At 39.5% G+C, this 12,069-nt stretch overlaps 1 protein-coding gene across 1 annotated transcript in view; it reads left to right on the top strand.

The window, feature by feature from the left end:
- PDE3B (phosphodiesterase 3B) overlaps positions 1-2,912 on the top strand; it is a 166,117-nt gene extending 163,205 nt beyond the window's left edge. The window contains exon 16 of the mRNA XM_045894079.3: positions 1,136-2,912. Within this exon, the coding sequence (XP_045750035.1) occupies positions 1,136-1,350 (215 nt within the window). The 3' untranslated portion in view covers positions 1,351-2,912. The remainder of the gene's footprint in view (positions 1-1,135) is intronic.
- The last annotated feature ends 9,157 nt before the right edge of the window (positions 2,913-12,069 follow it).

The following is a 12,069-nucleotide window of genomic DNA, read 5'->3' as shown; positions in this document are numbered from 1 at the left end:
CTGCTTGTGTTCCCTCTCTGGCTGTGTCTCTGTCAAATAAATAAATTAAAAAAAAGTGGTGTCTCTTTGGGGCCAGTCCACTTCAGGAGGCTCTACCTTTGCACGCACCGTAGGGCTGTGTCACCATGGCTGATTTTGTGAGGTGAGGTGTTCGCATGGCTAGTGCTCCCCCACCTGCTAAAATCTGCCCTTCCTAAAGACTTGGAAGATGGAACACAATAGTTGGGAGAAGAGGAAACATCTTCTCTAGCCCTAAGGGGAGAACCAAGTTTTGTGTTGTTATGGATTTGAATTGCCAAACTGTAGGGACATAGTTTTCTATATAAAGCAGTGAATATAAATGGAAAAAAAAATTCGTCACCATTGTAGCTATAAATGAAATCCGTTATTTGCTCTTTAAAGTAGAATTTAAGGGGTGCCTGCGTGGCTCAGTCAGTTAAAACGGCTGCCTTCGGCTCAGGTCATGATCTAAGGGTTCTGGGATCAAGTCCCACATCGGGCTCCTTGCTCAGTGGGAAGCCTGCTTTTCCCCTGCTTGTGCTCTCTCCTGTTCTGTCAAGTATATAAATAAAATCTTAAAAAAAAAAGAATTTAAATTATATCTAGCATTCCAAGCAGGCTATAAATGAAAACTGATAACATAATTACAAAGAACTACCCCCACCTCCCCAGTTGTATTCAGGATTAGCATAATAAAGAGTAGTCTTCTACCTCTACCCTCTGAGCAGCATCATGGACAAAGTTGACTGGCTTCCAAAAATTATTTATATTCACTGAAACCTTGATACTGGTGTTTAATTCAGTACTTAAATCCTAAAAAGGTTGTTGAACTTCACATTGCTATCATTCATTTCTCCCCTCTCACCCCACCCAGTCTTCCCTAATCCCCTTCTCGGCTTTATTTTCATCTAATAACACCACCATCTCATGTTTTGCTGCTTCTTTTGCTTACCTAGGTCTTTCCATTAGAAGATGAGCTCCATAGTGCAGAGATTATTTCTATCTTACTGTTCTGTGACTACAACCCCAGCACCATATATAAGTGCCTGGGAAATTATAGGCACTGGGATATTTAGTGAATGAACGAGGGAATTATATCACTATGATTACAATATACTGCTTTTAAATTTCACAGAACCACGAAGGAGGAAAGGCAGACGGCGAATATTTTGTCAGCTAATGCACCACCTCACTGAAAACCACAAGATATGGAAGGAAATGATAGAGGAAGAAGAGAAATGTAAAGCTGATGGGAATAAACTGCAGGTGGAAACTCCTTCCTTACCTCAAGCAGATGACATTCAGGTCATTGAAGAAGCAGATGAAGAGGAGGAGAGACAGTTTGAATAAAAGAAAAGGCATATCGTAGAAGCCTGGAGGGCTGTGCCCGGAGTCAGAAATCCCTGCCTGGCACTCAGGGGACAGACCCGACACAGACCATTCCTGCTACTGGGAGAGGCCCCCGCTGCTGTGTGCACTCACCACACGGACGACACAAGCATCCTTAGGGCATGGCTTCCGTTGACTCATGTTGCAAAGCTCTTCGTTGAAGGCTTCACTGGTATACCAGTACTCTGTCATAATAATGCTTTGCCGGGTAGTAAGCTCTTCTTTTTCGTGAGCGGTAGCTAGAACTAAAAATGCAAGTGACTTCAGTTTCCAAAGTGGCCAGAACTTTTTGCTTCCGTGAAAAGAGGATTCATAGTGTTTTTTTCTGAATGTCTTTTAGGTGTTTTGAACATTTTGGCGGGAGCGGGGTTGGGGTGGCGGAGTCAGTGCCTGTCTAAAAAGGAATCCAGTGTTGCCTTTCAGAGGGTCTGTTCAATGCAAGACACCGTTCAGTGCTGTGCTCCCAGCCGGGTTTATCCATGAAAGACTGAGTGACCTTTGTTAAATATAATAGAATCCAGGTGCATCAATTTCTGATGCTTCTTACTGTTGCGTGTTACCTACTATGTGTGTTTGAGTTCTGCTCAGAGTATTCAGGTTTACCATGGACATCAGAAGTCTGAATTCCAGTCTTACTGACTTACATTCCATGGTTGGATTTTTGAAGCTGTTTCGGGTGTAACAACGAAGGGATTTTCTTCTTTAGTCAAAACTGTTCTTACTACTGTTGCTCAGGATTCATATTTTTAAACATTTAGTTTAATATAAACACAGATTTGTCAGAAGAAAAAGGAATTGTCCTAAAAATGTTAACCTTTTATGAAATGAGCATTATTCTTTCTTAGATAAATTTGAGTCTAATCAAAAGAAATAGGAGCCCCGAAAGCCACAGCGAATAATTGGAATATGCTTATGTCTGGATTCATGTTAGGTGTTGTGCGTTTAGTCACTGTAAAACTGATGCTTATCCTTGTGCATTTCCTGCCGCCTCGAGACGACACGACAGAAGTGACCTAGGACCACTCAGTACCTGCTAGAGCCCAGCTGTGAGTCTAATCTTTAAAAAAAGTGGGAATACTTAATTGCAAAGAAAATGGACCATATTTACAATGTTCATGAACTCCTAGGGTATAGATATGTACCTGAGTCATGAAAGATTTTTGATGATCTAAAGAACAGCCTAAATGATAACAGGATGGGAGACCAATCTTTTTTTTTTCTTGGAGGCCCTATTTTGGATCTGTGTGGCTTTTGTAGACAGTAAAACAATTTTCCAAGATGATTCCTTTTAAGTATAATGTCAGGCAATTTCTTACCTACCTAGAATATTTGGCATATCTCAAAGATATAAAGATCTACAGAAATGTTGGAAGTTTTGATCTTGTAAAATATTGAATGAATCACCAAGCTTTATTTATTAGACGTGTTGAGTGCGAAGTTCCTCCCTGCCGCTTTTGCTACAACTGCCACATAATTTGTAACCTGGTCGCACATTACTAAGTAATAAAATTTTAACTAATTTATTGAGTTTGCACTTAAAAAATATATATCCTGGGCTCTTACTTCCCTGGTATACATTTTGCATCCTGCGTAAGTATATTTCTGCTATTGCAAAGTACAAGTGTATAAATTCACATGTGCACATATGCATAATGAGACTCAGATTTCCTAATAAAATTTTGTATTGGGGTTAATGTATATATTTTCTCAAAAGGAATGTTTTTATTAAAAATACTGTTACCAAGAACTCATTTTTAAATAATTTAAATTTAATCTTTGCTAAATAATTGACATATTAAAATAGACCAAAGAAACACTAAGAAGTATCCTTGCTGAAACAAATTCATAAACTTTAAGAAATGAATGTGACTATATTAAGTATATACAGTGCTATTAAATGCAATCTTACTTGAAAAATTTCCATAAGGGATTCCTGGGTGGTTCAGTCGATTAAGCATCTGCCTTCGGCTCAGGTCATGATCCCTGGGTCCTGGGATCGAGTCCCCTATCGGGCTCCCTGCTCTCGGGGAGCCTGCTTCTCCCTCTCCCTCTGTCTGCCACATCCCCTGCTTGTGTTCTCTCTCTCTGAAAAATAAAATCTTAAAAAAAAAAAAAAATTGACATAAGCAATATTATATATTCTATTTTGGTTACTACTGAATCAGATTAATTTTATTATAATTTTCATCATGAATTTGCTGTTTTAACTCACTGGTCTTAGAAATAATTTTGTAGTGCTATATCTGCGTACTTACCCATACATTATTTTTCCATATAAAAACAAACTACTTTGTAAAGTTATTTCCTGATTTGAAGGCTATTTCCTGCTATTCTTTGTTAGTGCTGTTGGCCTTTGCTATTTTTATAAGAATCCTGTAAACTCTAGCATTGCTGAAGTCAAAAATTTCCTCTCGCTAGATTGCATCTCATAGGAACGAACTTCACAAAAGAGATGAATAAAGCCAACTCTGGTTTCTTTCTTATAGTTGCCAGGCTAATCTGAGGAGCTCTAGAGAGTGGGTGGGGATGGCGCAAGAATTATGATTTACCCTGGAGGTAATTGCTTGTGGAAAGAGATTAACAGTATGTGTGGAGGGCGCCTGGGTGGCTCAGATGGTTAAGCATCTGCCTTTGGCTCAGGTCATGATCCCAGGGTCCTGGGATCGAGTCCCACATTGGGCTCCCTACTCCTTGGGAGCCTGCTTCTCCCTCTGCCTCTCTCTCTCTCGCTCGCTCTCTCTGTCTCTCATGAATAAATAAATAAAATCTTTTAAAATAATAAATAAATTAAAAAGTGTGTGTGGAGGCCCGGACAAGAACACATCTCCACCTTGGAGGAGCCGAAAGAGGTTGAGGGTGGCTGGCAGGGAGTGGTAGAGAGAGGGTGGCTAATGAAGAGCCTGGTAAAGCATGACATGCCATTTAAACTTTTTTCCTCAAGGAAATGGGGGACTGAAAAAGTTTTCATCTGGAAGAGTGACCTGATTACATTTACATTTTGTAAAGATCGTTCAAATAACATACTATGTCAAATGGAAGAATAAGATTAGACATGGGGAGATCTCCCTGATCTGGACATGGGAAGATTATAGGACAACAGAGAAGTGAGTAGACTGAAGATTTGAGATGGAGGAGAATCCGTTTGCCCTGGTGATAACTGGATATGGTGGTTAAGAAGACCGTCGGGACTTTCAGATTTCTGCTTTGGGCGACTGTGTATGTCATTCACTGTGAGAGGGTATACCCAAGAAGGAGTAGACTGTGGATGTGGTGGAGGGACAGGGGTATGTGTATATCCTATTGGTTCTCTTTCTCTGGAGAACTTTGCTAAAAGTCACCAAACACAAGGAAACAACCCTAAAGGAGAATAACAGTTTTAGACTACCCAATCTCTGCAGATGCTGCATTGCCTTATCAAAACAATATGAAATAACCATGCATGAAATGTTTAAGGAAATAAGATACAAAATGACAAAAAAAATGAGCAAGCAGTTAGAAATTTAAAACTCACCAGGTACGAGGGCGCCTGGCTGGCTCAGTTGGTGGAACATATGCCTTCATCCCAGGGTTGTGAGTTCAAGCCCCATGTTGGGCATGGAACTTAAATAAAGATTCACCAGGTACAAGTAGCTATAAGACTGATGACAAACTTCTCAGTACCAAAAATGGAAGCCAGAAGTCACTACAACATTATCTGCTAAGTGCTGCGAGGGAAAAATGAATTAAAAAAAAAAAATCTGTCAACTTACAGTTAATCACCAAAACTACCAAAAGTGAGGGTAAAATAAAGAGACATTTTCAGATAAACACTGATCTTTTCCCATCAACAGACTTAATCTAATGAAATTTTTAGAGCAGTACTTCTAAAGTTTGCTGTAATATACATATAAATCATTTTGTGATCTGGTTAAAATGCATATTCTGATCTAGTAAGTCTGTAGTGGACCTCAGGAGTCTGTATTTCTTAAAAGTAGGTCCCTAAGAGTGGAGTTCTTTAAAAAGTTCTCAGGTGCCTGGGTGGCTCAGTCGTTAAGCGTCTGCCTTCGGCTCAGGTCATGATCCCAGGGTCCTGGGATCGAGCCCCGCATCGGGCTCCCTGCTCGGCGGGAAGCCTGCTTCTCCCTCTCCCACTCCACCTGCTTGTGTTCCCTCTCTCACTGTCTCTCTCTCTCTGTCAAAATGAACAAATAAAATCTTAAAAAAAAAAAAAAAAAGTTCTCAGGTGATATAATGATGCTACTAGTCTGTTGACCACATTTAAGAGTAGCAAGATTCTAAAGTGCATACTTCAGAAAAGAAGAAAAATGACCCAGAGGGAAGATAGGCAATGCAAGAAGGAAAAGTAAACAGATTAATAAACAAATTTAGGTAAGTCTTAAATCATTATTTATATGAACTAAAAAAATATTTTGTGTGCCTTAAAATCCTGGATAACATGTTAATCAAGAAATAAAGTTAAGGGTCTTACATGGTTTCAAAATGGAAATTAAGATACTAACTTTAGACTTTGTTAAATTAGGAAAAATGCAAAAATTAAGGGAAACTAAAGTTTTAAAAAGTATATAACTTCTAAACTGGTCGTGGTAGGGGAGTAAAAAACCTGGAATTGATAAAAATGTCATAAACGAGTAAAGAGAAACAATAGGACAAATAGGGGGAGAAAAGGTAGGAACGAATTTTAAAATATCAATACCCACAAGAAATGTAAATAGTATTTTGGATTGGCACACCTAATCTGTCAGGGTTGTTTTCAAGCCAGCGTGTAGTAGTACTTACAATGTACTGTTAAACATCGTTCTCAGTGATTTGATGTTAATTTATATTATCACCACCATTTTAAGGCAGATATTGTATTACTACCTCTGTTTTGCAAAGGCAATTTATCAGGTACATAAAATACATGTACTTACCCAATAAAATAGTCTCAAAGATGAATAAATCAAAAGTTGGTAGAACTACAGAGAAAAATTGTCATTTCTACAACCTGGATGGGAGATTTAACACAGTAAGTTAAACAGGCCAAAAGTTAATAAAAATATAAAACAGCACAGTAAACAGTCTCATTAGACATATACAGAACATAAAACCCAGCAAACAAAATTTTTGTCCTTAAAAATCCAAAGAACACTTTAAGTTGACTACATACTTGTGTATAAAGCAAGTCCTAATAAGCTTCAGAGAATATGTATCATACAAATACCATGTTCTCTGACCACAAGACCATTAGTCTTCAGTTATTTTTTGTTACTTATTTCTATGTATGCTTGATAGATTAAAGAAATTGCTCCTAAATAACTCCAGGCTAAATAAATCATAATGGGCATTTAAGGGTTGCCTGGTTGGCTCAGTCGTTAAGCGTCTGCCTTCGGCTCAGGTCATGATCCCAGGGTCCTGGGATCGAGCCCCGCATTGGGCTCCCAGCTCGGGGGGAAGCCTGCTTCTCCCCCTCCCATTCCCCCTGCTTGTGTTCCTGCTCTCGCTAGCTCTGTCAAATAAATAAAATCTTAAAAAAAAAAGGGGGGGGGCATTTAAACATAAGTAGAGGTGAATGATTAAAATACCTGTACTACTTTCCAAAAATTAAGATGTGTTGAAAATGGCACTTGAAGAGAAACTTAGGGCATTAGAGGGTTATATTAGAAAAAAGGCTGATAAGTTAATGAGCTAAGCATCCAGCTTAAGTTAGAGAAACAGAATATAGACATATTAACAAAATGAAGGATAAATCATGATCTCAGAAGAGCAGAAAAAACATTTGATAAAATTCATCATGTTTATGATAAAATATCTCAACAAAGTGGGTAATAAAAGGAACATAAGACCATAGATGGACAAGCCCACAGCTAACCTAAAATAAAAACAAGACAAAGATGCCTACACTCGCCACTTTCATTCAACATAGTATTGGAAATCCTAGCCAGAGCACTCAGAGAAGAAATAAAAGCTTCCAGTTTGAAAGAAGTAAAATGTAAAAAAAGTAAGTAAAGAAGTAAATGTAAAAAAAAAGTAAAAGTAAGAAGTATAATATCATGTCCTCTCTACTTGCAGATGACATATTATATACATATAGAAAACCCTAAAGACTTCATAAAAAAAAAAACAACTTAGAATAAACAAGTTCAGTAAAGTTGGCGGGTACAAAATAAAAAATCTCTTGCCTTTCTATAAACCAATGAAATATCTGAGAAATTAAGAATCCCACTTAGAATTTCAAAGAGAAAATACATAAAAATACAACTAAGAAGGTGAACAATATAGGGGCACTTGGGTGGCACAGTCAGTTAAGTGACTGACTCTTGGTTTCAGGTCAGGTCATGATCTCAGGCTTGTGAGACTGAGCCTGGTGACCGGCTCTGTGCTTAGCACAGACTCCGCTTGGATTTTTTCTTCCTCTCCCTCTGCCCCTCCCCTCTATGCTCACGCACATGCTCTCTAAAATAAATAAATCTTAAAAAAAAAAAAAAAGTGAACATACACGCTAAAAAATGTAACACATTGAAGAAAAATGAATAAATGCAAGATTCAGTGCTCATGGTTGAAAGAATATTGTTAAAATGTACAGACAAAAAAAAAAAATGTACAGACCACCCAAAACAATCTATAGACTCAATACAATCCCTACCAAATTCCAGTGGCATTTTTAAGATTGAGATATAGGGGCGCCCGGGTGGCTCAGATGGTTAAGCATCTGCCTTTGGCTCAGGTCATGATCCCAGAGTCCTGGGATCGAGCCCCGCTTCGGGCTCCCTGCTCGGCGGAGAGCCCCCTTCTCCCTTTCCCTCTGCCTGCCACTCTGCCTACTTATGCTCGCTCTCTAGCTCTCTGTCAAATAAATAAATAAATAATCTTAAAAAAAAAAAAACTGGACCACTTTCTCACACCATATAGAAAATAAACTCAAAATGGATTAAAGACCTACATGTGAGACCTAAAGCCATAAAACACAAAACGGGCAGTTACCTCCTTGACATTGATATTGGCATTGGTTTTTCTGATAGGTTAGCATGAGCAAAAACAAACAATTGGGACTACATCAAACTGAGAAGCTTCCCGCACAGTGAAGGAAGCCACCAACAAAACAAAAAGGCAAAACTCAGTGGGAGAAGATATTTGTAAAGGCCCTATCTAATAAGGGGTTACTATCCAAAATATACAAAGCACTCATACACTTCAATAGCAAAAAACAAACACCACAAAAACCAAAACCCAATCCAATTTAAAAAAATGGGCAGAGGCTCTGAATGGACCTTTTCCCAGAGGAGAAACAGATGGCCAAGAGGTACATGAAAAGTGCTCAACATCACTAGTCGGGGAAATGCAAATCAAAATCACAGTGAGTGATCACCTCACACCTGTTATCTCCTGTCTTTCTGATAGTAACCATTCTAACAAGTACGGGCAAGAAAGAGGAGAAAAGGCGACTCTTGTGTGCTGTTGGTGGGAAAGTAAACTGGCATGGCCACTAAGACAAACATATGAAAGTTATCCCCAAAATAAAAAAAGAACTACCATATGATCCAGCAAGTACGTGCACTTCTGGGTATTTATCCAAAGGAAACAAAAACACTAACTCAAAAAGGTGCATACACCCCCAAGTTCATTGTAGCATTCTTTGCAATAGTCAAGACATGGAAGCAACCTAAGTGTCTACTGATGGACGAATAAATAAAGACAATGTGGCATATATGTCCAACGGAGTATTCAGCCATAAAAAAGGAAGAAATCTTGTGACATTTGTGACAACACGGATGGACCTTGAGGTCCTTAATCTAACTAAGTGTAAAAAGTCCGTGAAAGAAAAATACCAGACAATCTCCCTTATATGTGGAATCTTAACCAATGACAACAAACTCAGGTACAGAGAAAAGATTGGTGGTTGCCAGAGGTGGGGAAGTGGACAGAATGGGTGCAGTTCGTGAAAAGATACAAACTTCCAGTTATAAAATAAATAAGTCCTGGGGATACTATACAACATGGTGACTATAGTTAATAATCCTCTATTATATATTTGAAAGTTGCTAAGAGTAAATCTTACAAGTTCCCATTGCAAGAAAAAAAATTCTGTGGTGATGAATGTTAAGTGCATTTATTGTGGTGATCATTTCACACTATATACAAACATCAAATCATTATGTTGTATACCTGAAACTAATATATATCAATTATATCGCACTTGGGAGATTGAGTTGGGAAGGGGGAGACCTAGTAAGGAGGTCAGGGGAAACCAGCATGGTAGACAGCAAGATGCTTGCTGCTCCTGGCTGCCAGACTAATTTCTAGATCCTGCTTGCTGGCAGACATAGGGCACTCAAGGTGTTGTTAACACTGTGTAAATTGAGTCTGGAAATGGACAGGACTGAGCTGGAAGGCCCCCATTCTTGCAGCTGAGCTCAGCAGGAGAAAAACAGGCAGCAATTGAAGGAGGGGGCATGCCGCGGTGGCTCAGTCAGTTGAGCGTCTGTCTTCAGCTCAGGTCATGATGCCGGGGTCCTGGGATTGAGCCCCACATCTGGCTCCCTGCTCAGCGGAGAGCCTGCTTCTCCCTCTGTCTGCCACTCTCCCTGCTTGTGCTCTCTCTCCCTTTCTCTCCCTCTCTCTGACAAATAAATAAAATCTTAAAAAAAAAAAAAAAAAAAAGAATTGAAGGAGGGATAAAGAGTTTCCCAAACAAAAGTTAAAGAAGTTCTGGGCGCCTGGGTGGCTCAGTTGGTTAAGCGACTGCCTTCGGCTCAGGTCATGATCCTGGAGACCCGGGATTGAGTACCGCTGGGCTCCCTGCTCAGCAGGGAGTCTGCTTCTCCCTCTGACCCTCCTCCCTCTCATGCGCTCTCTCATTCTCTCTCTCTCTCAAATAAATAAATAAATAAAATCTTTAAAAAAAAAAAAAATTAAAGAAGTTCATCACCACTAACCCGGCCTTTTATAAGAAGTGTGAAGGAGATTCTTTAAGTGGGAAAAGAATAGGCCATAAGTAGAAGAATGAAAATTATGACAGAATAATTTCACTGGTAAACTCAAACATGTAGTAAAATAGCAGATCGAGATTGATCACTTATAAAGCTAGTATGAAGATTAAAAGACAAAAGTAAAATCAACTACATCTACAATATTTAGTTAAGGGAGACACAAGTGAAAGGATGTAAAATAATGACAGCAGATACATAAATTGGGGGGTGGGATGGGAGTAAAAATGTAGTGCTTTGAAGAATGTGTTCAAACAAGGGCCCCTGGGCGGGGCTCAGTCGCTTAAGTGTCCGATCTTTGGTTTCAGCTCAGGTCATGAGCTCAGGGTCATGAGATCGAGCCCAGACACTCCCAGCTCCACTGGGAGACTGTTTCCCCTCTCCCTCTGCCCCTCCCCCTGCTCATGCTCCCTCTCTCACTCTAAAATAAATACATCTTTTTTTTTTTTTTAAATTTATTTGACCGAGAGATACATAGCGAGAGAGGGAACACAAGCAGGGGGAGTGGGAGTGAGAGAAGCAGGCTCCCCCCTGAGCAGGGAGCCCGATGTGGGGCTCGATCCCAGGACCCTGGGATCCTGACCTGAGCCGAAGGCAGATGCTTAACGACTGAGCCAGCCAGGTGCCCCTAAAATAAATACATCTTAAAAAAAAAAAAAATATGTTCAAAAATATCAACTTAAAATATACGGCCATATACATAGAGTGTTATATATGAACCCCATAGGAAACGCAAACCAAAAACTTAGACACACACAAAATAGAAAGGAATTCAAGCATAACACGAAAGATTGTTATCAAATCACAGGGGCAGAGAGAGAGCAAAAGAAGAAAGAGAAGAACTACAAAAACCACCAGAAAACAATAACCAAAATGGCAGTAAGTACATATCTATCAATAATTTTAAACGTAAATAATTACTTTCAATGCAAGTGGACTAAATTCCAATCAAAACACATAGAGTGGGTCGCCTCGGTGGCTCAGTCAGTTAAGCATCTGCCTTGGGCTCAGGTCATGATCTTGGAGTCCTGGGATGGAGCCCCGCATCCAGCTCTCTGCTCAGTGGGGAGTCTGCTTCTCCCTCTCCCTCTGCCTACTTGTGCTCTCTCTATCAAAAAAATAAAATCTTAAAAAAACAAAACAACAACACATAGGGTGACTGAAGGGATTTTTAAAAAATTTAAAAATGGCCCATCTATATACTGGCACAAAAGACTCACTTCAGACCTAAGGATACATAGACACTGAATATAAAGGGATAGAAGAAGAGGGGCGCCTGGGTGGCTCAGTCGTTAAGCGTCTGCCTTTGGCTCAGGTCATGGTCCCAGGGTCCTGGGATCGAGCCCCGCATCGGGCTCCCTGCTCTGCGGGGAGCCTGCTTCTCCCTCTCCTTCTGCCTGCCGTTCCCCCTACTTGTGCTCTCTCTCTCTGACAAATAAATAAAATCTTTAAAAAAAAAAAAAAAAAGGGATAGAAGATATTCCATGCAAACAGAATCAAACAAGAAACTGGGGTAGCAATACTTCTATCAGATGAAGTAAACTTTAAACCAAAGATTATAACAAGAGACAAAGAAGGGCATTACATATTAAAAAGGGATCAATCCAACAAGAGGATATAAAAATGGTAAGTGTCTAACACCCAATATAAGAGCACTTAAATATATAAAGCAAATATTAACAGACAAATGGATAGTAATCCAATAGCAGGGGACTTT

The sequence above is a fragment of the Mirounga angustirostris genome, unplaced genomic scaffold, assembly GCF_029215605.1.
Source record: "Mirounga angustirostris isolate CCGP_5_RB_7025 unplaced genomic scaffold, mMirAng1.0.hap1 SCAF_13, whole genome shotgun sequence".
In the NCBI taxonomy this organism is placed as follows: Eukaryota; Metazoa; Chordata; class Mammalia; order Carnivora; family Phocidae; genus Mirounga; species Mirounga angustirostris.
Note: the sequence above shows the minus strand (reverse complement) of the source record. Positions and strands in the feature narration are given on the sequence as shown.